The 25,354-nt window shown below is 43.5% G+C and overlaps 2 protein-coding genes across 9 annotated transcripts in view; one reads left to right on the top strand and one right to left on the bottom strand.

Annotated features, from left to right (window-relative positions):
* The window catches only part of LOC107269077, a 56,531-nt gene that overhangs the window by 1,918 nt on the left and 29,259 nt on the right, over positions 1-25,354 (bottom strand). Inside the window, exons 1-5 of one of the 3 annotated variants that reach the window (XM_025086270.1) lie at positions 8,644-8,812; positions 7,302-7,441; positions 3,319-3,518; positions 369-499; positions 57-276 (exon numbers count right to left, since the gene is read on the bottom strand). In XM_025086270.1, the coding sequence (XP_024942038.1) occupies positions 57-183 (127 nt within the window). In that variant the 5' untranslated portion in view covers positions 184-276; positions 369-499; positions 3,319-3,518; positions 7,302-7,441; positions 8,644-8,812. Of the gene's footprint in view, positions 1-56; positions 277-368; positions 500-3,318; positions 3,519-7,301; positions 7,442-8,643; positions 8,813-25,354 lie in introns of those variants that run through there. The other 2 variants (XM_015742540.2, XM_025086271.1) reach the window with 2 other exon arrangements.
* Positions 19,618-25,354, top strand: part of LOC107269076 (paired box protein Pax-5) — a 94,185-nt gene continuing 88,448 nt past the window's right edge. For all 6 annotated transcript variants that reach the window (XM_015742529.2, XM_015742532.2, XM_015742538.2 and 3 more), the window contains exon 1: positions 19,618-20,111. The gene's annotated coding sequence lies outside the window, so the exon portion shown is untranslated. The remainder of the gene's footprint in view (positions 20,112-25,354) is intronic.

Genomic DNA, 25,354 nt, shown 5'->3' with positions numbered 1-25,354 from the left:
AGGCTAGTTTCCTCCTATTTGCTTTATACTTTTATTTCATTTTTAATTATATTCACCTCTGGATTCCGGACGTGATCCAGATGGCGTTGCTGTGCGATGCAAAACGATCCCATTTCGAATATCCTGGGGATGCACGGCGCTTCCTGCCAGAATAACGAGTGCAGTGACCACGAAACGCACCATCCTTATAAATCCTTGGTTGAAAACTGCAAGAGTCAATGCGGCTGCTCTCTCTTTTTATACGTCAGAGGCCAGTAGGTAGTTACATGGACGATGCTGTCGAGTAGGAAGGTTATGTAAAAAAAAATCAAATCGAACGTCCGGCATAGCGACAGGCATTGCCCGTTATAAATGTTTTCAATAAATACCGTTAAATGCTTCTATACAACTGAAGTCTCTTGCTATTTTAATTCAAAGCGTGACCACTCGCCGCGCCACGTGTCACCTACACGAACATGGATGGATTACGCCTCCCGTGAAAATCGTACGTACGTGTGACCTACAGGTGGACAATCATATAACAGTATTGTCTTGATTACTACGAAAGTCCGTGACTGGCAATCGGTGATAATTAGCTAAAATCCCATTTTCGCTTTGATTATAAGTAAACAAACGAATATACCAATTTCGAAAGTTTAATGTATATCGACGGTATTCTGAATTTCCTGCCTTTCACGGCGTTTCGATTGGAGCTCCGTCTTAATTTTTTTTTTTATATTCCTCATCATTTTTAAAAGTACAGTCAAGTTATTAACAATTTATTGCGTTGCTTCGAGTGAACGACAGGAAGGATTTCAGAGACTTCATTATTGGCTTTTCAGCATACTATAGCGTTTCGTGATTGATTATTGACTCTTTTTTCGGCGACAAAAAATTATCGTATGGTAGTTTAACAGTTTAAATTTAACTTTAGACTAGTTACTAATTACTAGTAAGTATCGTGCCATTACATGGTAAGTAAAAGGCCAATGACACGACTATTGCGTAAAGCGTCTGGAACTTTCTTGGATTTTTCATTTATTCAGCGCATACGATCGAATCATTCACTAAAGGCCACGTACATTTTTTGAATAGTATGTATGTTGATTGAATAATTTTTTTTCTTCTTGTTCATACATACATAACATACAACACAGTGTACTTTATTGATTGCCTTATTTTCATAGAATCAGCCGATCGGATTCATTCAAATAATTTTAACGTACAATATCACGTGGGTAACTGAAAAAAAAAGTCCCTAAGTAAAAATATTTGGAGCACTTTTCTCAAAATTTCGGATACAACGTACAAAAAAATCAAGTTACCGAAAATAAAAAATCTGAATGATTTTGTAAAGTGATTGTTTTTTCAGGTGACGAAATTTTGTATGAGGATACATGATATATATATATATATATATATCGTATTAAGTCATGTAATTTAGAAAAGTAATGCAGCCTGGGATGTTCAACAGGTTCATTCGTTTCCCGTGGAAGTGCGTCCGATGTAGTAGACGGCGTCGCGACGGTAAAAGTGCGTGAGCATAGGGAGCGCATCGAGCCGTGGTTCCTGTTCACCGATTTCACCCCCTTCCATCCCCGTTTCCTCCCTTCCCACCCTCCCACGGCCCATTATGCACCATGCCGTTCGTTAAATGCATCGCGATTAAAACTCGAACTTTACGGTGCGCCCATAGGATCCTCGTGTTACCCAGTCAGGAATTAAAATTTCGTTGGGAACGGCTGTGAGAATCTTGAAAACGTTTCGGACCCACGAGACTTCGCACGTGAACAATGAGAAGCAAGTATAAGTGAGAGATTGATAAAAAAAAAAAATAACAGTTTTTCACTGCAGCTCGTGTACGATAAATAGTAATTTCATAAAGCGCATAATTACATTGACCAGTGCCGTGTAGAAAGTGGATAGATTTTTTTAAATGACGGAATATTACGCAGCCGTCCTTGAAAATGTACATTGCAAAAAATAAAGAAAAAAAAATGAACGTTAGCTGATCGAGTGTCTCGAAAGTGTATGCGTGCATCAAGATGCACTTTACGCGCACTCATACCAGTGCCAGCCACGTTAATGCTGGACGAATGAAAATACAGGTAGTTCAGCGCATCCAAATAACATTTCATTCATGCAGGAAAGCAGAAGCGTCGTGAGGAGCTCTTCCGGCTAGTATTGCGCACTAGTCTCTGCGCATCGGCATAATAATGGTCCCCTAATGTGTATCATTTAAGCATCCTGTTGCTTCTTACGTGCATTTCCCTTACGCCTAGGATCCACCCTTTCTGTTGCGCCAACATATAGAAAACGGGCCGTCGCTACTCCTACGTGCAATAATAACGACTTATACGCATTTCTATTTCAGTTGTTCTTCGCTTCAATTAATTGTCAGCACACTTTTCTACGGCAGGAATTCAGTGGCGTCGACCTGGTGGTCTTTCGTGTTCTTTCGAAAAACACGAGACCGGTAGTAAAGAATACGATCTAATATTGAAATCGCACCTATCCAATCTTAATCCAGCTTATTATACTCCGGAGGGAAAGTTTCTTTTCACCCGACAATTTCTCTCTTTCTTTTTTTCTTCCTCTACGAAGCATAAAAGAGTTTCAGAACTTTTGCCAAAGAAAGATTCGTACTCGTTCGTAAAGCAAGATGGCCGCGACGTCCAGACAACGTGAGACGTAACCTCAAAAATATCATTAACCCTTTAGTTTGCCGCCGTTTGACTTCGTTTCCTTTGGACGTAAGATCCCAATTCGAATTCTCGTAGATGGATCGACGGCACGTGCAAGAAGAACGATCGCTCACGCGGTGGATCATGAATTCATGATCGTTCGGATCGTTCTGAACGGAGCTGATCTTATCTACTGTTGAACTGCTCGGTTCACGTTGCAAAGCGGAGTGCACGGACGCACATAGCGATCGGATGAATAAATTTGAGGTTATGTGCGTCCCGAGGAGTGGATACACAATGAACGCGGATCGGAGTGGAGTGACAGAGGGCGCACTCTACAATCCTGCGGTGTCGAGTCTCTTTATTCTCGCATCAGCACCGGACAACGACGCACGGGAGAAGTTTATTATGCGAGGCGGGTGGGACACAATGTGATCAATGCGACGGTGCTCCGTGAGCCCGAATCAAACCGACGTCCCGACGTCGTGAATGGGCCCACGTCCGCAGGATTATGGGCCCGCGGGCCCACTTCGACAAGATCGACAACGCCGATTACGTCCCCGGTGACTTTAAGCCGTTTAATGCTAGCGCATGCTATTCTTTTCAGAACGGCCTGACCTCATACGGAATCACATGGAACCATTCGGAAACGCACCAAGTGTCGGCCTGGGTCCTTGTCGTCGATTCGGAAATTCTTCGCGGTGCTTGTCACTGGAGTGGCTTTTGGAGATACAGTAAGAATCTTGGTAACTTCTGTTGGACAATAAGATGAGCTCGATGATTGAATGGATGATCATGCTATTCCGTAGATCCAGGGGGCTGAGGATTCAGGGCATCGGGGACCTTCTGGATTTACTGAAAGTAATAAAGAAATAAAGGACTAATGGAAGGGTTATGGTGAGCGTCTTCTTCTAGCTGGTACCGATAGGCTAGGATCGCGTTGGCAGGACAGGAAGCCGAGATTCGACACGGCCTGTGGGGGTTCCGCCTGAACAGGCTGCATCATAGGATCATAGCATCATAGACATCATAGCGTCATGTAGAGTCATATATATGTGTTTATATATATATATATACACCGTGATCCCATAAAAATAACCCCGTGAAATTAATAAATTTATCTTGCCACTGCCCACCTAGGTTGTGTGCATTACGGTGCCCTTTGTTACTGTACAAAACCCACGATTTAACCCGAAACGAACTTTGGCAGCTAATTCAGCTCCTTCGCGTTGGACATGTTTACATTTTCGGGGATGAAAGGAAAATAGGAGTGGGACGTTTTTCCAACGTCATGTAAAATAAAAATAAAAAGTCCTAACACCTTTTCATCATATTCGGCTTAGTTTCTTCAGCGTGTACGAGCTGACAGGTGTAAAAATAAAATTCTGAAAATTCAACAGTTTCATTGTCAGTTACGCAGTGTCTTAGCTTGAGGCAAACGTTGAGAAAAAAAATATGTAGGTTAGAAAAGCAACGACCGATCAGAAATCAGAATTTTTACGCCCATTTCCGTAGTTCGATTTCCCATTCGCTCAATTTGTCGGCTGATTTCTCTTTGTAGCATTGAGTCACAATGGTTTTTCTGTCCGCACGGGGAATCAGAATGCAACCGCGTTTTCTCAGTTTTAACAATTTAGAAACCTTCGCTGCATCTGTATTTTTGAGTAAATCCACGTATATATACTCTTAACATTAAATCCCGTCGAATATCCCATTCCTAAAACTGTTCTTACCGAACTCTATATACGTAGTTCACGATATTTCCAATCCGCCATTTTAACTGCGCACAGCGCCACCACGAACTAAATATTATCTAAAACCAGAAAATAGTCGTCACTGATAACGTATGAAGTATCGATCTAAAAAAATTACGAATTTCTTCCAAGTACTATCTGAGAATCGCTAAGAGCGTCGTGACGCCGTCAACCCTATAGTCAAAAGGGACGTCCAATCGCAATATAATACTTCACTGTCACAGTACATTATAAATTGAATCAAAATATAACAAGGTGACTAAAGTTCAACGCACAGCGACGCAGGGTCGTGCGACTAGTGGAGGTGTCGTCGCGAGCGAAATGGACGTCGTGGCGGTGGACGTCGGTATTACGCTACCTGCATTACGCACGAGTCGCTTCCAAGACGCGTGTCTGTTACGCGTATGTATACTTATGGTATCGGCCGGCTGGTTCACACCAGATATATACTGGTTCCGGAACCCCATAACACATTACTGACATATTAGCAGACCCCATAATCAGATAGAATCATCCATATAAGAATATTGACTAATCACAGTAAGGCCATGGGACCTGCACCAAGTTGTACAACGAATCTTCAAGTAATAACATGAAATAATAACTTGATAAAAATAATTAATTATTAATGCAATTAATTGTTTCAGCACGGACATATCCGGTATACTTATTTTTCAAGGAACGTTAACAGACTCAGAATTACACGTTAGGAACTTGGAACTTATAACTATGACAATATGCAATGTCCTATGCGAAGCATATTCCAGCTTCTGCCTCTTCTTTCTTGGCTTTCCTCTATTTTTTTTAGTCTCTTATGAAACGGCTTCAAGCATGACTCCTAGCAGCGCACGAGCAGAAGCACAGCGGCGTATTGTATGGGTATCATAGACAAAGCGGGATTATTTTTCGCCCTGTCAAAGGAAGCGTGCTTGTATTGTGTTGCCGGTAACAATAGTTTCACTTTTTACCTGGCTCAATGTTCATGTTACACTCGTTTGACTAGTCTTCAGGAAGAGTGCACCAGCATACGAATAACGAACAATCATGAAATGCATTGCAAGTACGTTAAGAGCTTTACAGGCAATAACGTATCATGATACCCATGCAATAACCTAAACTGCCATCTTTGATGGACTCAAGGTACCAATAAAAAAAATGAATAAAAATTGATGACATACCTGTTCCTACCAAATCAACAAAACCCACGTGCTTACTACATAAACGTATACACTGTCCTACGGTTGATTAAGAACTCATAATTTTTTGTTCCCATCGAATTCCTCGATAATAAATCAATAACGAAGACATACGAAAAATGTACGATTATCATCGATAGCCATATGTAAAAAGTTCAATGTTCATAAAGAGGTTACGTTCATCTAATATATCTTGATTTTAAGCATAAACTCAAGGGCCATCTACGCTACTGTATCTGTAGAAACAATTACGGTTCAAAGGAAAAAGTAGACGTATATTTACGTGCACGTGTCGTCAATCAAATTTTCACATATGCAATTATGCGTATAATACTAACTATGCTCTGTGTATCGCATAGACACATTTCGCATAGATGACCCAATTCTCCGATTTGTTACGCCCCTTATTCCACACCTAGCTTTCACTGCTATACGTCAGATGGCGGACACGGCGCTCAACTCTAGCTATTACGGAGCGACATGAACGCATCCGGAAAAACCGCGCAACAACATTCCGCGCGATCGTTTACATTTAATATATAACGCGCCGTGTGGGGCACGCGTGAGGACTACTTGCTACTGGAATTCTTCCTGGTTTTTGTCACAGAGTGGACAGAGGTGTTGGACGTCGATCGATCCTGACTCGACAATTCGATCGTTTTTGATGGAAAGACCTGTTACCTGCTACCGAGGGTTTTACTGTCGCTTACTTTACACATCTCTGAGCATTCCACGACACGTCTGACAGCGGCACCGATGCCTACAGTACGTGCACTTGTAACGCGGCTATTTATTTTTTATTTAATCGAACAAATATTTCACTGTAAAAGATAACACGTGTTTATCGGCCTTACTGTACCGTGTTATCGAGTCGCACCGTTGTCAAAAATTTAATGTTAATAACATTACACAGTGCCAAGCCCTTATTGAAGCCGAGTCAAACGATAACTCACAGGGCAGGTTATCGCGGTGGAATATAAGTTGGTATCTCCTTTGAAACGTCAGAGCGTTAACGGGCGTCTTAATTTCACGGGACGCCATGACGTTTACGGCTCTCGTTAGTCTAATAATTTAACACTCGTATAAAACTCACTGCCATCGGACAGCGTATCTGTGTCAACCAAAGCTCTCTAGCATTGATACAGCCGATAGTTCAGCTCTGATTCGCTCGTTGCCCGCTTGCATGTGCTGCCGCTACGTTCTGCATATACTTTCTCTTAATTTATAATAAAACCAACGTCGAGTGATAAGCTGGCCGTTCTTATAGTTACTATCAGACTCGAATACTACGGTTTAATATCAACGAGAGATCAGTCGCGTACGATTCGTAAACCTATGTGACATAACCTGCAATGATGGCCAAACTGTCTCGGCTGACACTTAATCGACAATATAAACGATATAATCGATACATTGGCTGATGAGTCAATTTAGTTTAGACTCTCCGGACACTTTTCAACGTGTTTGGTTTTGTTGGCTACTCCCCGGTCAGGTGAAGGATATTCCGGTTTTGGAATGCGTGTAAGAAAGACAAGTCGTGCCGAAGGTAGGGATAGCAGGCCGTCGATGGAGACAGGAAGGAGCCTGGCCGCGGGACTACGTGGAGCGACGTTATGGCGTCTATATAGTTCGTACACAGATATCTACTGCCAACAACCAGCTATCAGTCTAAGAGGAGACAGACTCACCGCATTCAGAATGTGCATCTTCTTCGTAGTATTGGATGTAACATGTCGGATACCTTTGCAGTCGCAATCAGCCACGGCTTGACAGTTTCGGTTTTTCGTACTGCCCGTCGTCTACTTTATTCCTCACGTTCACCGGATCACTGGAACCATCACTCACTGAATCAGTTTTTAACGGGAGATACTATTAAAAATGCTGTTGACGTAAAAATGGTACTAAATATAAAAATATTACTAGATGGTAGACCAAACGGATAAAAACGTGTTTTGTTTTGACTCTGTCGCCATTTGCGGATCGTCTGTAACGTCATGTTGCCACACTCCGTGTTACGTATTTCAGCCGACAGAGTGCGTTCACAGATGCCCTTACCCTGTGGCGGGTAGTCTGCAAGACTCAACCCGACGCTCTTTATAGCATGTTTCCGGTCGCAGTGAGGCTGCACGTGACTTCGATCCTCTTCAGTTCACTTCACAGCTACCTGTCCCAATTTAATCTATTCCAGTCGGGCAGCAATTGGCTTCTCGCGATTACCATCGTCGACCGCAGTGCTACTCTCCACGTGTAAATAATACAGCTGCGGATACTAATATAATCGACGGCATTACCGACCCAGCCACTGTTCGGCAGCTGATGCAGGTAATCGGTGGTAATCGACACCGAAAATTTCACACGTGATATTATACTTCGATTTCTATCGGTTCGCCAATAAACGGTTCGCTCTTTTCTGTGTATCAAATTGTCTTTGTTTTACAATTTTTTTGTTCTCGTCAGAGGTGCACAAATCTTATTTATCACCCCCGCGACTGTCAAATTATACACTAATTGTGATATTAGCTATTACAATACTATGTAACATTTAAAAACAATATCAGAGCAACTACAAAAACAATCAACTTTCACTTAATACTTTGGATTTTTTACTTAATGATAATCTAACTCAAAATTTTTATTGACAATTCTACGAATTACAAAATTTACTAAGGATTGAAGTAATTTTCAAAGATTTGCGCACCTCTGCTCTGAACCACGTAGTAGGTACTGTTGCATCGTGAGGTGAAGAAACATGTCCTTGGTGGTTGGGTAAAATAAAAATTAAAAGACACTCTTGCCGTAAGATAATCGAGGTGATTTCGTTCAAAACAGTCTACTACCAAACTGCAATACCACTACTCAAATTTCGATCTATTGAAGCACAACGCTATATATGTATATACCATTTTAAAAAATATATCAATCCTGTTTTCGTACACTAACAGTAATCTATAATGGACATTCTGACGCAGCAAGAATTTTCTCTTTTCGAAAATGTTAAGGCGTGAAAGCAAACTGCGCGTCACTACTCACCCGTCTCCGCCGCGACGTCACTCATTCATCCCTCCTAAGTAAACTGGTTTTAGATGTAACACCGGTAGCCCAAGACTTTCTTTACAAGCGTCTCATCCAAGTATAAATCGTCGACTGGCTCGAACTACGTGATAATACAAATAGGCTTATCAAGTCTTCACAGCGTGAACTGTAAACAGAAAAAAACGAATTCCATGTAAAATTTATTATCTGTCAACCATATTACTAACTGTAAATATCTTTTTTCCCTACTATCGTTAGAATAGTTAACAGAGTTAATTCTATTGCGAAAAAAAATTCGCCATCAAACGGTCTGACGATTCAAGCCGGTACTGATACGCTCACGAGGTTTCCCAAGGTTCCATGCGGTTGAAGCGCCGAGACGACGCCGGGCGTCGGACTCGTGCGTATTCACTGGGACTGATCGGAACGCAATCTTATGAATGAACTTAAATATACGCATAGTGCCCTGGCTTAGGTTAGATTCAACATTACCATACGCACGACCCGCGGCCTTATTGCCCGTCCCTGTATGTATTCCGTTATGGCCGCGCGTTGCCTTGCCCGCGGCCAGATCGGTTCTTAACGTAAATTACGTAATTTTCCTTAAGAGACTAAGCTGAGCATAGAGGCTAGAACAGTCAACGACTTGTCACTCATTTCTTGCTCATCATCAAGGTACTCGCAATTTTCGAAATTTCTAAAAAAATTTTTTTAATTTAATAACAGCAATTATATTGGTGATGAATTAAAAATACAGACAAGATTTTATTTATTGAAGATTTCATTTCCGATACATAAAATATATTAGACACTTTGATTTCATCGAAAAAAAAATTGTATTATCACTCGAGCAATTTAATTTTTTTCTATTACGTATGGCGTTGGAGTCGTAGAGCTATGTATTTTATTTAAAAATTACATTTGATTGCATCAAAACGTATATGCATGTTATTCCTATATTAGTATAGGCAGTGCCAATAGCCAGATGTTATCTTTTATAGGTAAAAGGTAGGAGTGTATGAGAAATTTTTTAATTTTTCTTTTAAAATATACACGGAATTTTGCTTGGAGCTATTACACAATGTAGCGCTGTGTTGAAGTTTTGTTGTAACAATGCGTTCATGTATACAAGTGAGGTTAGGTGCATCTGGGCGGATACCAGCTGTGAATTGGATATCGAAGGCCCCGCGAGGCAACGTGAAATCAAGTTGGTAAAGTTATCGTCGAATTGCAGCGAAATGGAATTGCTCGATTAGAATTGGTGAGCAAATACAATGAGCGTTATTGAAATTATAACGTAATGTAACGCGAGGAGGAGAGCGATGCTTTTGATGCTTCTGTCTTTTATGGGCGCCGCTTTTTGAAAGGGTGCACTTTGCCGTAACTATAATCCCATGAATGACAGGAGTTCTCAACTTATTTATAGAAAGTCTTGATTCTAAAGCAGTCTAAGGAAAAGATATAAGAAATAGGCATAGAAAAAATTATTTTTTTTCGTAAAAATTACAAAATATAAATTGTGACTAAACTTTTTTTTCAGAATATTCACAATTTCGATCTTCAATTCGTAATAAGATCCGAGATAAGGATACTGAAAGATGTATTTTTATTAAACTTATTTTTTGTATTTTTATTTATGACGGGGTGGTCCAATTGGCGGCCGCCAGCGCTGGGCCGAATACTTATGAGGTTCGTGGGCATTTATCAAACGGTGCAGACAGTGGGGTCGGACACCAAGAGTGTGGACCACCATGCTGCGAACAATTAAATCAAAGTGAAGACCCGTTAAAAGCAATTAATAAAATTCGTATAAAGAAATCAGCGTTAATGAGTAAATCGAACGATTATTAAGTTATCGATTGGAGTTAAAAAAATCGTCAAATAAAGCATCGATTTCATTAAACGCTCAATAACCCACATCAAACGAATGGAATTTAGACTTTAATAAAAATCAATACACGATATCACATTTTACTCGATTCTATAAAAATACGAATTGAGAACCCTTTCCCTTGGGTAGTGGCCCCATAAGGAAGAGGACTGTAATAAGTTAATTTCGGCTTTTTTACGAACATTGACTGACGGCCGTCACAGTAGAGTGGCAGTTACTTGGGTAGTGGGTTTACGCTTTATAGTCGAAATTTAAAAGGGGTCGAATATGGTTTTCGAATCTTTCTCAAAGTCAGAGACCGGTAGTATCCCCACTATTGAAAAAAAAAAAATTCTCCCTGACATCAATCCTTTACCCAAGTCTACCTGCTTCCTTTTCATCCAACAGTTTTCAAGGAGTACCCAATCCTAATTACTACCTGCTAGCGCTTCCGCCACTACACCGTGGTAACGTGTAATGAGTGAAAAGAGGAAACTGTTTAAAATCGAAAGATCGTTAAAATCGAACCGCCAAGGATCCACGCGCAGAAGCTTTTCCGAACTGCACCAAGAGGATCAACCTAGAGCGGAAGATTCTTATTCCAAGAGTGAACCTGTGGAGTTCAGCGCAGAAAGTGGGGTCGTCGTTTACCTGGAAGTGAAGTGCTGCGTCACGGTTGTGTGATCGTGACATCAACCCCTGGCGCGTCGGGACGCCGGTACGGTAGCCGAAGCACGTCGCGCGACTCTGGACAGGTGGATCCAGGTGCATTGGAACGTTGTGTCATCGGGTATCTAACTATCGAATGATCCAACCTGTAATCTGTATGCCGGCAACCATTTCGGAACATTTTTTAAACAATTTCACCAAATCTGACCCCAGACGACTACGAGGATGAAAATGAGAACGAGACCGCAAGACTGTTAATACTGTCAGCTTGACTGATCGCTAATAGCTGTCAGTTCTAATTTTTTTTTTACCACCTGTTATAATCAAGATTTTAGATCGAAATATCAACCTGGCTGTAGATCGCTCCCTGAGAATGGTCGTCATCGATCATCGATCACACCAGTAACTTTGCTCGATGATGACTCGAGGAACGAAATAACCTGGAAATAGGATGACCGTTGCTCGTTCTGAGGAAGAAACGAAAAATAATTTCGTACTTCTTCATAATCCACTTGCTGTGGACTGATCTGATATTTTCACAGACAGCCCGAAACAGATGAAAAAATCGGTAATGACCGAATCAGCTGATAAACCGATGTGGTTGTTGATTCGTTGCGAAACGAATTTACATTGCTTTTTGATATTTATTTTAGCAGGCGTTGCCTGTCCATTTTTTATCGTCCTTTCAGTTTTGTTATTTTCAATTGTTTTTAAGAGTACAGATTTTTTGCGAACCAACGGTACGTCGTATCGATAAATGGTCAATGACGATCGCTCGTTCTTCTCGTGACAGTAACAACACAATTATCAAGGAATCGGCAAAATGTTCTTCTTGACAAATTGGTGAAAATCGTTTTGCGGTTTCGCAAAGTCGTAATGAGTCATTGACACTTTTACGTAATTTACGAGATTTCCCCGGGACGGCGGGCTACAGCGTTAGTCCCTGGACACCGGCATAGCGACACAGACATTGCAGTTGCGAGATTCCAGCCAATCCCTACCAAACTAAAATCATTATGTAAATACTCTCATGCCTACATCGATTCTAACCCTTTCTAAAAATATCGAAATTCTGAAATTTTTTTTTTTAAACTAGAATAATTCATAATACACCACGACCAGTACTTTTTGACTGTCCCCGTAGCATCCTCCGTATCTACGTATATTCGTCTTATTACCTTCGTACACATGAAATATATCAGTTGGCAACAAAGTCCCAAATATAAATATATCAGAAAATATTTTTTTTTAATTTTTCAAGCTCCATCCTTTAAATTTTCACAGTCATGTTAAAGTCTGTTCTCAAGGTGTCGATGTCTGCGATACTTGCCACGAGATCGACATACCGGTGCGTCGGTTGCGAAAGCATAAAGGCGCGAGCGTAGGAGGAGGCTAAACGTGGAGAGAGGAAGCTACGTTAGAATGAAGGAGGTAGGAGGGGAGGTTTATGACGTAGGGAGGTGAAGGGTTGGATATGGGACACGATGAGGAGAAGGGTGGCGACGAGGGGGCTAGAGTTCTTGAGAAGGTGGTGGAGAAGCGGAATGATTGACTAAGTGAGAGAGAGAGAGAGAGAGAGAGAGATGCCGACGAAGGGAACGAGGAGGTGAGGAGGGTATAGGTAGAAGAGCCGTAGAGAGTAGGACCCGAAGCGGCGCTGAAACGAAAGAGGCCCGTTCGGTTTCCTTCGGAGGAGGCAGCCAATGGGAGGCCAGTGGGCGCCGCGGGTGGGAGGAGACAGTTCCGCGCCGACAGGCGACGTAATCACCCGCGGCTGTGTCCGCCGCTGCTCTCTGGCCCCTCTGGCTTCTTCTTTCGTTCCCTCCTATGTCGTGGATACACGGTTGGGGCCTCGTTGGGGGCCCCATTTAGCTCCCACCCGCTTGCCCGGCCCAGCTGGCCACGGGCCCCGGGGCACGCCGGTCACCAGCCGAGGGCGACCTCGCGAACCCGAACTAACCCGAACGGCCGATCTCGCGCCAGCCACGCGACAAACGAGCCTGTCGGTTCTTGCGGATGCGCCAGAGTGCATTACGATAATTGCACTTGTTTATGATAACATGATGGGCGATATTGAAATAGATTTTTTTAATTTCAAATTTTTATACGCACTACTTTACGCGATGGTAGTGGTTACTTTTAAAATGTATTTTTTATAAATCCTTGATATCTATCCAAAAAAGTATCGACTGCGTTTCGGTGTACTATACATATAGGCACTCGTCTACGATGACCTGTAAATTCACCGTGGAGGCACAGTGTATTTTTGATGTACGGTTTTTGAGGATATTTTTTATGCTATGTACAATTTTTCTTTATCGTTGATATGTTGAGTGAGTTAATCTCAGGTAAACACGCTGCCGGGCTTCTATGTAAACTTTTATCGGTCCCAATGTATTATTCATGTGTGATAGTCACTCATTCAAATGGTAGTCTAGACGTAGCTAGTGATGATTTTTTACGCCTGCGGCGTCCCACGTCAGGGACAACGCTGAGGTTATCGCAAGTGAATCGAGGAAGCGACGCCGGTGGCGTCCTCTCGAGGGCGTTCAAAATACGTACCGAAGACGCACGCTCGGTCGTGCTGTGTAATTTCGTGTTATTTTCTCATTACTCGGAGGGCCGGCTAGTGTGGCTGCGTGACATGGCGCCGAGTGGCGCTGATGAAGGCGTCGAAACAATAACTAGGGTTAACCCACAGACCCTGAAATTTCGGGCCTTAGGTCACAGGCCCAGCCTCAGCCTCTACTAATGATGCGTGGAGCATCCCTTCCAGGTCTTCGTGAAACCGTAGAATTCGAATTTATCAACAGAATGTCTATTAACAAACGACAGGAAGAAACGCTGCGTCTAGTACTGATAAATTCCGCAAAGTCAGAATAGCGCTTTCGATGACTCCTATCGAAAACAGTGATTACGACCATGCGTTCTTCGCTCTACAGAGCATCCTCAGTCGAGTCGGTAGCCTTGCCCGAAGGCGATCAGCTAAGAAACGCCCTTAAAGCTCAGGGCCCTATATCTTCGCAGGTTCAACACTATTTATTCATCCCCAGATCAAATAAGGCCCCAAGGTATCATCGAACGGATACGTAAGTCCCTGCCACGCTTCCGTTCCTTTTGTCAGGCCCCAGGTTCATCCACGCTTCTAGTCCCCGAGTCGCCCCACGTTGCATCAGACCCAACTATGCCGATCAATCAGTCCCCCATACAAGTGCAGAAACGCCTCCTACGTGCAAGATTAATAGTATCAGTCCCAGACCCCTTACTGAATTTATTTATTTTTAATTGATTTTAATGCCCAGAAAGATTATCGATCCTATCGATTAGCACGATCGGTATCACAGTATGCTGAATTAGCTCAGGCCCACTCATATCTGCACACTAATCGGGTATTCCTGGCACACCATTTGCCAGGAGGTTCCTCGCATTGTCGGGCCCTGAGACTGACTGGGACCCTCCGGGTACATCTATTCTCATACGCCGCCCATCGCTCCAGGCGTCCGTTCACAACATGCGGCGACTGTACACACTGCCTATATTATATTCCTTCCTACGGACTCTGGAGTAGCGGAGCCTCCGGCTTCTTTTTAGAAACGCCCTGTTGGCCTGTTGCCCTCTTGGCTGCCTGTCGGGCGTCGTGTGAGCAAACGTTAATTGCAGAACAGCAGAGATACCCATTAGGACTTGTGTCCTTATTGGATACTCCTTCATTAGGCATCGAAATAGAGGGCGTCTATTATCGTCAATGTCGGGCTATTCAATGAGCGGATGTACACCTCGACTGCGAAACGTTCAGAGTCGAGCGAGACCGACGGGAAGTGCAACGAGTCTTAAAGATACGAGAGCGACTTACATTATTCATCGTTGTAAAAATCATTTGACATCTAAACAAGGATTGATCGGCCATTAAGTGCAGTTGATATATATACATATAAAGTCGTCACGGCTGTCGAAGGATAGACGGACGTTAAACGCGAAGACGGTTACGTCTTTGATCCTTTATGAAAATCCTTTTAACCTATGTCAATTAATATTTATCTGATAAGGGAACGTGTCTTGGTTAAGATATTGTATATCGGGATGGAATATAAAAAAAAAAATGATTGAACGCTAATTAATCCAGGGACCGAAACGGGGCTGGAACTCCCGATACTTCCGTTCTAGGTTCCCCTTTGTGTCTTTAAAAACGAGCGAAGAAGTCATTAAAACGTAAAAATTCAAACGAGGTTGGTAATTGCAACGAGGGGTACATACGAAGAAGGGCTGCCAACCTTAGGAGACTCGCTTTAAGCTGTGCGTCAGGTGCCCGAAGCCGTTGACGCGTCCGTTACCGTTCGCAACCGCTTACGCTAATAACAATAATAACAATGATAATAAGGTATGCCATTAATATAAGAATACCGATTTCGACGTTGTGCGTGTCTTGAAGGAATACGTAGGACACCACCTTGACGAGGAGAACGAGTGAGGGCCATGTGCGCGCGATGGGCCCGTGCACGAGGGGCGTTTAACGGACCGTTGGCTGGTTGGCACGTTTTGGGCCCTACGGCCCAAACTGCCCGGACCCAACCGGCGAACACCAGCTGATTCTAACATGTGCTTCCCGCGCATTTTAGACGGGCCCAACGTCCTTGATAGCTTGGGACCCAAGAGGTTCGTCTCTTTTTCTGTTGCATTGAGTTCAGAGATTATCAAAAGTTTTTCCTCGACGAGATGAAATTTTGGTTTTACTGATAACAGTGACAAAGATGGTAAATGGATGGACGACCTATCGAAAATAATATTTGGTGCCGATCCCTGTAGCTTTGGGATAAGGCCCAATGGGAGGTAAGATGTCTGAAAGAAAAAGAAAAACTATAAAAAAAAAAAACAAAGCCGTCGGTATTTTCTTCTTCCTGTGGACTAATGGAAGTCCCACTAGCGATGCCATTATAACTTCCAAGAGACAGTCCCCATCATGTCGGAGACATTAAGTAGGCCTTCTGCCGCGAATCCTCAACTGCCTAAAAGTTCAAAAACCAGAAGCTCGTAATCCTCTCGTGGAATGGACGGACCAAAAAAAAAAAAGACGGAGAATTCTGTGTAATCATCCAGAAGATCTACGATAAACGGCCCATTCTTTGGGTCCGAACCCTATACGAGTTCAGTGTCATTAACCCTGGCACCCGGGATCGCCAGCCATTCGTCTGGCAGTACGGAATGCATTATGGGGTTGTTGGCAGGCATGAGGGTAAAAGTGGAGGGAAACAAGTGCAGAGGGCGTGTTGCGCACGTTGCACCTTCGCCAGTAGGAAACAGGTGCCACGACACACTGACTGATCATCAGGCCCAGAAACAAGTGCAACGCCGAACGTAGCAGAATATAGACAGATAGACACACGGACATTAGAGAGCGTCCCTCCGCATGTCTATTAGCAGTATGGACTAACTATGGGTAGATGGCAGTGGCAGCGGCGATGCAGGTTGCACGTTGAACACGTGGGGTGCATATAGGCAACAACAATGAACAACCTGCTCCGCGTAAATTGGCTCTGAGCTGGGACCTGTTGCGCGTTACGTTGGGTTAGACGGTTTTAATTTAACGGGATAACCGTCGAGGCAATGGTATATCGGTATCTACACCTTGTTGTCTATATACGCTCTTACGCCGGAAGTCGTGCGCGCGCATGCCTTTGGAAGGTTCACATTTCGGATGCCGTCGAGCTTATCGCAATTACGATAAGGTTCGTTCGGCTTTGTGAAGAAGTGGCAACCGCGCCCTGGAATTTATGAGCTGGGTAAGAACGAAAGAAGCGCATAGAATGAAAAATGTTCTTTTTCGTTAGTAAGGACCCTTACAGCTTTGCGAGTAGGAGAACGGTTTTCTTTTTCTACGGAAATGAATTGCGCTTGAGGAGGAAGTGACGAGGATTTATCAAATGACTTGTATTTTTATTAAACTCCGAAACCAGTATATTTCCGGATTTCCTGTTGAACATTGGATTGTATGTGAATGTCGTGGTTAATGAAACGGTGGAAAAAATGTGGCTTTTAATGAATTTATGTACGATTGTGGGAGGGCATGACTTCGATATCGATGTGGTTGTTTGCCCTGCTGATTTATTGCCTCCTCATCAAATAAATAGCTCATAACGATTTGCCCAAAGTACAATTTTCTGAGGTGGTAAACGGAAAAGGGGACTCGGGTTCAGGGTGGTTCTCCAATGTTTAAGAAGCGTGGTTCCGTTTGGTTCCACTTGTAACGGTACCGGTATGGACGATGAAAATGACAACGCATAGTATGGGATTGGATGAAAACGAAGGAAATCATTAACCGGCAGTCTCTCGAAATTTTCTGAGATCAAAATCAAGCTGTAACATCAATCGCGTAATGACAATGTATAGCAGTCGGTAAAAGATACTGATTTAAAATCTATAAATTTATTTAAAAAAATATTAGACTCCAGTGAAATTCCATTTTTCTCCTTAAAAACGCATTTCCGTAATCATTCGGGTAAAACGTAAAAAAAGTTTCATTGACTCTCGATGCTCGACAGAATCGTCGATCTTCTCTAGCGAGACGAGATCTGATCTTCGATCTGTTCCCAGAATCGGTACGACCGATGATGCATTGGTAAATCCTCAAACGTACCCAGGAACGATATAAAATTTCTAGGAAATCATTCAGACATAACCGTGTAATTTCTACTTCCGATCTTTCCGACGAGAGTACAGGACCTGGGTCAGAGGTCATCGACAGGATACCGCGAAGATCGACAGCCGGAGGTAGGACGATCGTCCATAGTTCATTAATCCAGTACTGGAGTAATCCAAGTATCGGCGCTTAAGCGAACAGGTGAGGATCCGAGATGGAAATCGACGACACCTGTTGTGTCGCGGGGATGTAGGAGCAATGATCAGTCATACAAAAAAAGACAAAAAAGAGACATAGATAATAAGGGAAGAGGCAGGGGGGAGAAGTAGGATAAATAGGGAGGACAATAAAAATGGGAGGTTTAGAGAGGGTGGCAGTAGGAGGTGTCTGGGGTGTTAGAGGTCAGCAGTGTCCCTCGGGTAGGGATAGATGAAGTTAGGGGGTAGGGATAGAAGCCAAGAGAAACGGAGAATCAGTAGAAGGTAAAAGAAACGTTCTGATGGAGGTGGTGGTGGTGGTGGTGGTGGTTGAGCTGGGTGGGGTGAGGCCCCGGTAGACCCGATCTCGCTCGCTCACCGACTCCGCTCACTATTTCTCTCCTTCGAGCAGCACACTCAGCAGCACCTCTTTGTTTTTTGCCTGATAGCGCAGCAGCGAGGGTTCATAGGAGGGATCGAGGAGAGCGGGAGAGTCGCGCGAGTCCGAAGGAAGTGAGAGAGAGTGAGAGAGAGAGAGAGAGAGAGAGAGTGGGGGCCGAGTGAAGCGGAGGTGAAGCGCGACGGGCCCTCTCTGCGCGAGGGGCCCAAGCTAGTCCAGTCCGGGACAGCACGCCTCCTGCTGCACGCTCCACGAGGTACACACAGCCTAGATCCTTACTTTACTTTGCTATCATACCTGGGATCCTTCGCGGTTCTCGTTCCCTTCCATCCCTTCCGATCGTCCTGATCTTCATCGTCGAATCCACCGTCTTCGATCCTTCGATCCTTCACTCGTCACTCCGTTTCGTCAGTTACGCGATTTCGCTACGGATCTCCCGGCCGCGTTTTCTTACTTCCTGGGCTCACGGAGATCGAAGTGGCAGGCGGCGACAGAAACGATAGTTACCGGACACCGACAATAGCAACGACTGGCAACGACAGTGATCAACCGGTCAGAAGCAACAGTAGCGAACAGACAGCAACACGCTTCGCGGAGTGTGACAGCCCGCGCGCGCCAATCCGAACGAGCAATCGGATCGGCCTGTGACCGACGGACGCGCCGCCACCCCCTGTGCATCCTAACGTAAATCGTTAAGCGTAAAGCGTAACGCAACCGGAACACATTGGGGGCCCCCTTACCTATTTCTACGTATCGATGGGACCAACCTCCGGTCCAGCCGAGCTTTTGGACCTTCTCTGGGAGCCCTTGACACGATCGCCCTGATAGGACGACCGGAAGAATTTCTGATCTTGTGTTTTAACAGTCCCGGCCGTACGACCGACCACTGACATTACCTCTTTGTGATTCTTGTGAATGATCGTGCAGATCATTTATTGATATCTCTTATCATTTTTCTCCAGTTCAGTTCTCGCAGTCGTATGTGCGCGCGTGTGTTACCCGTATCAGACATATCAGTCGGACAAGTCAGCAGATTGTCCGAATGACGAAAAAAAATTTCACTTTGAATGGTTTTTCGAAAATAATTGATCTTCGATCCAGTGATCATCCTCGGTAAAAAAAAAAGTAGCGATCACTCGAAAAAAAAAAAAAAAAAAAAAAAAAAAAAAAAAAAAAAAAAAAAAAAAAAAAAAAAAAAAAAAAAAAAAAAAAATAATAAATAAAAGATACGTGCAGCTTACGTGATCCGTGATAATAGAAATGAGTGCGTGGCCTCTGTGTGAAGATCAACCATAATCATTGCACTCTCCATTCATCAACATTCATCTAATGATCCTCAAAGACGGAAGCTACGTCGAGAACACGTTCTAGATCCACGTATACCCTCGTATCCTCCGTTCGATCAATCAAGATCAATCATCGAGAAGTAATCTTCACCGGCGATCGATCCACGCGAAAAGTCAACGTTCACTGGTATTGTTGTGGGTGAAAAATAAAATTTAACCGGTTCGTTACGTAAATCTTGTTGAAAAGTGCGACAAAGTGGTTGAACGGTTCACCGATGGATATAAAACTGTGCTCAGTGTGACGAACAGTAAAGTGTCAGTGCGTGAGTTGAGTGCTTTGAACGCGAGAGACTCGAACGCACGGCTAGAAGAGGCTACAGGAATATTCGAGTCGGCAGTCTGCATCTAGGTAGGTAAAACATACAGACAAATGTAAAGCGTGAACGTGAATGGAATTGCAACTGCGTGCAGTCCGCACACGGCGCATTGCCGCGATGTGTTTACATTGGCCAATTACAGCTACGTAGCTGCTTATACGCAATAATGATAGATCCTCTCGAAAGGAAACGCTAATCGCTGCCGGATCGCAGCCAGTTCCAGCAACACCGAGTTCTTTAGCAAGAAGTTTCGATCTTTCATTTCTGTGGAACACCCACTGGAACACAAGTGCGCGGCTGACGCGATTACGCGGATTCATAATTAGCCTATGGCTAATTTCGAAATTAATTACACTGACAGATACCGGTGTTATTGTACAAAGAGATTGTTTTTGGGTTAAAAAAAAATATAAAAAAATACTGATCACAATTTTTTGTCATACATAAGATATTGACTAATGAGAATTTGCTCGAAAATTTTAATATCTCGTCGATTCAGGGAATTAATTCGGATCGAATTTAGGTCAGGATTGTCGACTCATGGTCGTTCGATCCTTCAGTCTGATTTATAAGGACAAATTTTTTTTTTTGGTATTTTTTGGGGACATTTTTTTTCCTCCTGTTTCTGATGGCTGATTTTATTATTTTTTAGGCAATCGTCAGATAGGGTTGGGTAACTCTCTCATTAAGGTCAATTAAAAAGAAAAAATTCTAATCGCACGGGGTAACATCTGCTTTACACCCCACGCCGTAAGTTTTACATTTTACATTTTAAGTTGCACCCTTGCAAGCGGTCCTACACCCCAACGGACATGTGTGAAGGTACTTTCGAGTCTTAAGACAACTGCTGCTACCTTCGAGCAGTTGGTTGCGTCAGATGGTAGTCGTTAGATTCTTGAACTTCGTGGACGTTGCCTGAAAAACGACGTATAAGTGTCACAGAGACAAAGAAAGACAGAGAAACCACTGACTTAGGATAGAAGAAATTAGAAATGTCGTTAGTGTGAAATACTTATGTCGAAGACCGAACGAACTGCATTATACGCAGCTAAGTGCATATGCGGAGCAGGATGCATTTAATAGGTGCTCTGACTGTTTCGTTACCTTAAGTGAGTTTTTTGTAAGTAAAGTAGACAAAGATCGATGGACCATGTACGTATTAGGTTATAAATTTGGAATAATATATATATACGTCTTGGAAATTAATCGAAAATAGGATATTGCTTTTATTTTGATATATACATAACGTTGCTCCAATCCAGTTTAAATTTGTCAGGTCAATTATAGAGGTTAGGATTAGTCGGAATTATTCGAAATTGGTAATAAATAACGTCTGTCAGCGCTGCCGCGGCCATAACTCTTCACTAACTTTAAACCAGTCATGAACGAAAGGTTAGTCCGACGCCGGAGACATTATCTCAGCTGGACATCAATGTAATTCTGTACTGTCATTTCGCGTCGGGACGTCATTTTCTTACGTTACCATTACCTCCGTATAAAGTGCTGCCCTCCTCGGTATCATCCGGAACCTCTCCCGTAATCACGTCTAAATCAAACGAGGAACAACCGTAATCAAGGGACGACCTCGTACCAATTTGTCACTATCAGACGACGCCACGGACGTCCAAAGATAAATTCGCCCGTCCCGCCACGACTAGTTTGAGAATAAACCAAAAAGATAAGTCAAAGGCCAAGCGAAAGAGACAAGAGACCAGTGGCGGTTAACCTTAAGCAATCGGACGTTTCGTTTATTCGAAGCACCATAATCACGTAGGACGTGTAGTTCGGTCCGTCAGTGGGAAGATGGCGCTGGCTACCCAGTCCGGCTGGAGGCATCATCGCGGTCATGTCAAGGATGTGCGCGGGTGCGGTCCTTCTGTTTTCTTTATTGGCCGGCGAGCCGAGTTGTCGGATGGTTAATTGCAGTGTGGCCAACTGCACTGGGTTATACAGTTAACCGGGCTGGGGTCTGCCGGAGTTAGGTTAGGTTAGGTTCCTACTCTGATACAGTACGTTATATACAATTTTATATATATACGTGCAGGACCTCCTATAGGTACCTAGGTGTACCTAGATGTACAGGTAGCTCGCATCTATTTATAGTTGGACGTTGGTAGGTTCGCATGGTCGCTGCTCGTATAGTCGCATAGTCGTATAGTCGTTTGGTTGGTTGGTCGGTTAGTCGGTGTGTTCTCGTACTCTGTGCCACACCTGGCCCCGATTGCATCCTACCTATCTATTCTACTTACGAACTCTCAGTTCATGTATACCCATGCACGTGTATGCATCGTACTTGCATACACCGCCTTAACACTTTACAGTGGTGCCTATCTACTCAGGACGCCACACGGCCGCGTCAGCAATATCTCTTCTGGTACCGGGATGGATTTACTCCGAGCGGTACGATTCATTTTATTCTGCGTACGAAGTACCCTTGCTCCAGTGTGCTTGGGCTACGAGATACCGACGCACGGCCTGCAGACGTCTGGTGTCGTTTGGGACGTCGTCTGCTTTATTTGGTCCTCGCTGTACCAGGCGAGGCTGCAAGTGTCCTACGACACGTGGCAGAACCAGGGATGAATGTACGTCAAAGCTGTATAAATTATTTCTACGCTCAATCGCGATCGATTTTAATCGCGGGTGTTGAGTGTAACGGTAAAACGAAAATTTGGAAAAATTGAATTATCCTTGTGAATATCGGGTTCTTCACAAACTCGAGGTACTTTATGATAAATATCGATCTGTGACACCCGCATAGGAACGACAGTGTCCCTAACGATATCAATGAGAGGGAAGTTGATTTTTTGTTGTCAGGATACCTAACCTGTTTCACCGTACTCGTACGTGGCTAGCATACATCAGCTGAATGTAGTCATCTGTATCAATCAAGGAGCCAGTTGATATCTACACTTTCTTGTTGCTTCGATTCCGTGTTGTCCAATCAGATTCGATCATGTACGACAGGTATGAAATAATTAGAGCAAGGTAGTCGAAATCGAATTATTGACGGTGAATCTTATTGGTTTAACGCTCTCGTTAGGTTAGGTTTTTATTGTTCGAGTGCACTGACACAGTGAGCACGGCGGACTATGGGATATTGATAAGGGTAACGTAAGAATTTTTTTTTTTCATAAGCTTTCTAACTGGTTCCCATGAAAATTGGCCGGCCGCACGTGACGAATTTTGTCAAACGCCCGCGAAAGTAGTAGCGCACTTGTACCGGCCAGACTGACCGAGCAAACTGTCGTTGCGCCGATCGAGCGCGGCAGTAAAACCGTTAAGCGTCGTCGTTAAAAGGTGCACTCGCGAGAATTTTCCGTTGCTTATAAATATTTATTGGCGTGTTACAAAGCGTAAAATTAATAATTAGTAATAAACAAAAAAAACCATCGTCCCCCTTGAACATGTATAGAATCGGTGAAACAGGTGCGGACGCTAAGCATCGTACCAAAAGTTGGTCACGAACGACACGGGAAGTAGGGATGATTTTCCCATTTCGTTGCCTCGATCCTCGATTCGTTTTCTTTAAGCGCCGCCCTAATTCACTGTGAAAGTAGAAGCTTTAGGGAACTGTGGATTTTCATTAAGACGGAGCCGTCTCGCGTAGCGGCGTCGCGCAGTCCGACGTTCACAGAGAGTATAGTCGGCCTGAAATTAAAGGTTTTTATTCGAGCTTTATATACCAGGAGCGTTCAAATCGATCAGAAAGGACCGTCGCGACGCCTAATTTACTAGGAACCCACTGCCTATGTATTTAATCGTACATCCCGAGGCGCGCTTGGACATTGGATAAGTTAAGGTTCATTCACGTGGGAATTTGTCCTGACATACCTATTGCCCGCCCGACGCTACCAGATAGACGGAGGCGAGCGTAGACGACGCCGAGCGTCGGAATTAGTGCCGAGTAATGGTGGCACAATGTGCGAGCAACAAGTGCGTTGGTATCAGGTGCACCGCGTAGGATCGTCGTACATTGTCCTGCACTTATCGTTAACAGCTTCGTCACTCCGAGCTGTTCCTCAGGCTCCTTTAACGCATTAAATGCTAATAACCATAATGCACCGTGCCCATCACGTGGTTTAAAGTCGTGCAAAAGTAATAGACATCCTACGGCGTACACTCGCGCCGTACAATTCTTATAGAAGATTTGAGGTGAAAATGGCAATTGGAATTGAATGGAAAATAATTTGGAGGAAAAAATTTTTTTTTCAAAATTCAACCACAAATTTGTGGTTTCAGCAGGTGCTACGCAAGCAAACGAATTCTCCTGTAACTTTGTGCACTTTATGAAGAAAATTATATCCAGTCGGTATTCGCCAGGTGTCGTTCACCCTCTGCCGGTAACGTCGAAACGACCGGAAATCTTCCGCGACGCGTTATTAGTGCTCGGTACTGGATAGGAAGTGCGGAAATAGCGTCGAGTAATATTCGCGAGTATAGCCAATATGTTAAGGTAAGACTGTTTAAGAATTAGGAATGCGAATATATATACATATATATTGACCATAGAAGCAAAGACCTAACGTTGAAAATGTAACGTTAAAACGTTTAAGAGCGATGATTAAGTATTACGGTTGAATGTTGAAACGTTGCTCTTGTTGAGGCTATACGTGAATGAGGCCTGCCCAAGCTCAGGTACGGCTGTACACGATCGGCCGAACGTCGATCGGGTATCACGCGGCATGCAAGGAGGCGGTTCAAGATTTATCTAGCAAATAACCTCCTGTTGCTCGCATGTACCATGTGTAACAAAAGTTTCAAACCGTTACGGTTCCAGGCTGAACATTCGACGCTCAGTACCGAACGCTCAAGAATGGTCAGCAGAATTGTTTTTATCCGCTCGGTAGCCGATCTCCTTTTCGTATTAGAAAGGAGTGCGCGAACGATAGATCGTCCCGCGATTCGAGCGATTTTAACGAGATATCGCGAGACCCTTTGAAATCCGAAAAAATGAAAATCAATGACAATTTTTAATCAATCAATCTCATTGATCGATTACCCTTAACTGGCATTTATAGTGTATGCACCAGTGGATAAAATTGTGCCGAAAGATTCTTCTACCACGCGCATACGTTCTATTCGCCGATAACAAGTAGACCATCTCTGGATCGGAGTCAGTGGCAATGTCTCAGTGTACAAGTGATAACGCGCGATGCTACTGATAATAAAAATTTTCCCTTGCAATGATCTAACCTGCTGATAGAGCCAATTTTTAAAAGAACTATAGCTGAGTTCACTCCGAGCCTATGTTAAAAAAAAAAAAAAAAAAAAAAAA

Source organism: Cephus cinctus, unplaced genomic scaffold (genome assembly GCF_000341935.2).
Source record: "Cephus cinctus unplaced genomic scaffold, Ccin1 Ccin1_scaffold0597, whole genome shotgun sequence".
Lineage (NCBI taxonomy): Eukaryota > Metazoa > Arthropoda > Insecta > Hymenoptera > Cephidae > Cephus > Cephus cinctus.
The sequence above is the reverse complement of the archived record's forward strand: the minus strand, read 5'-3'. Positions and strand labels throughout refer to the sequence as shown.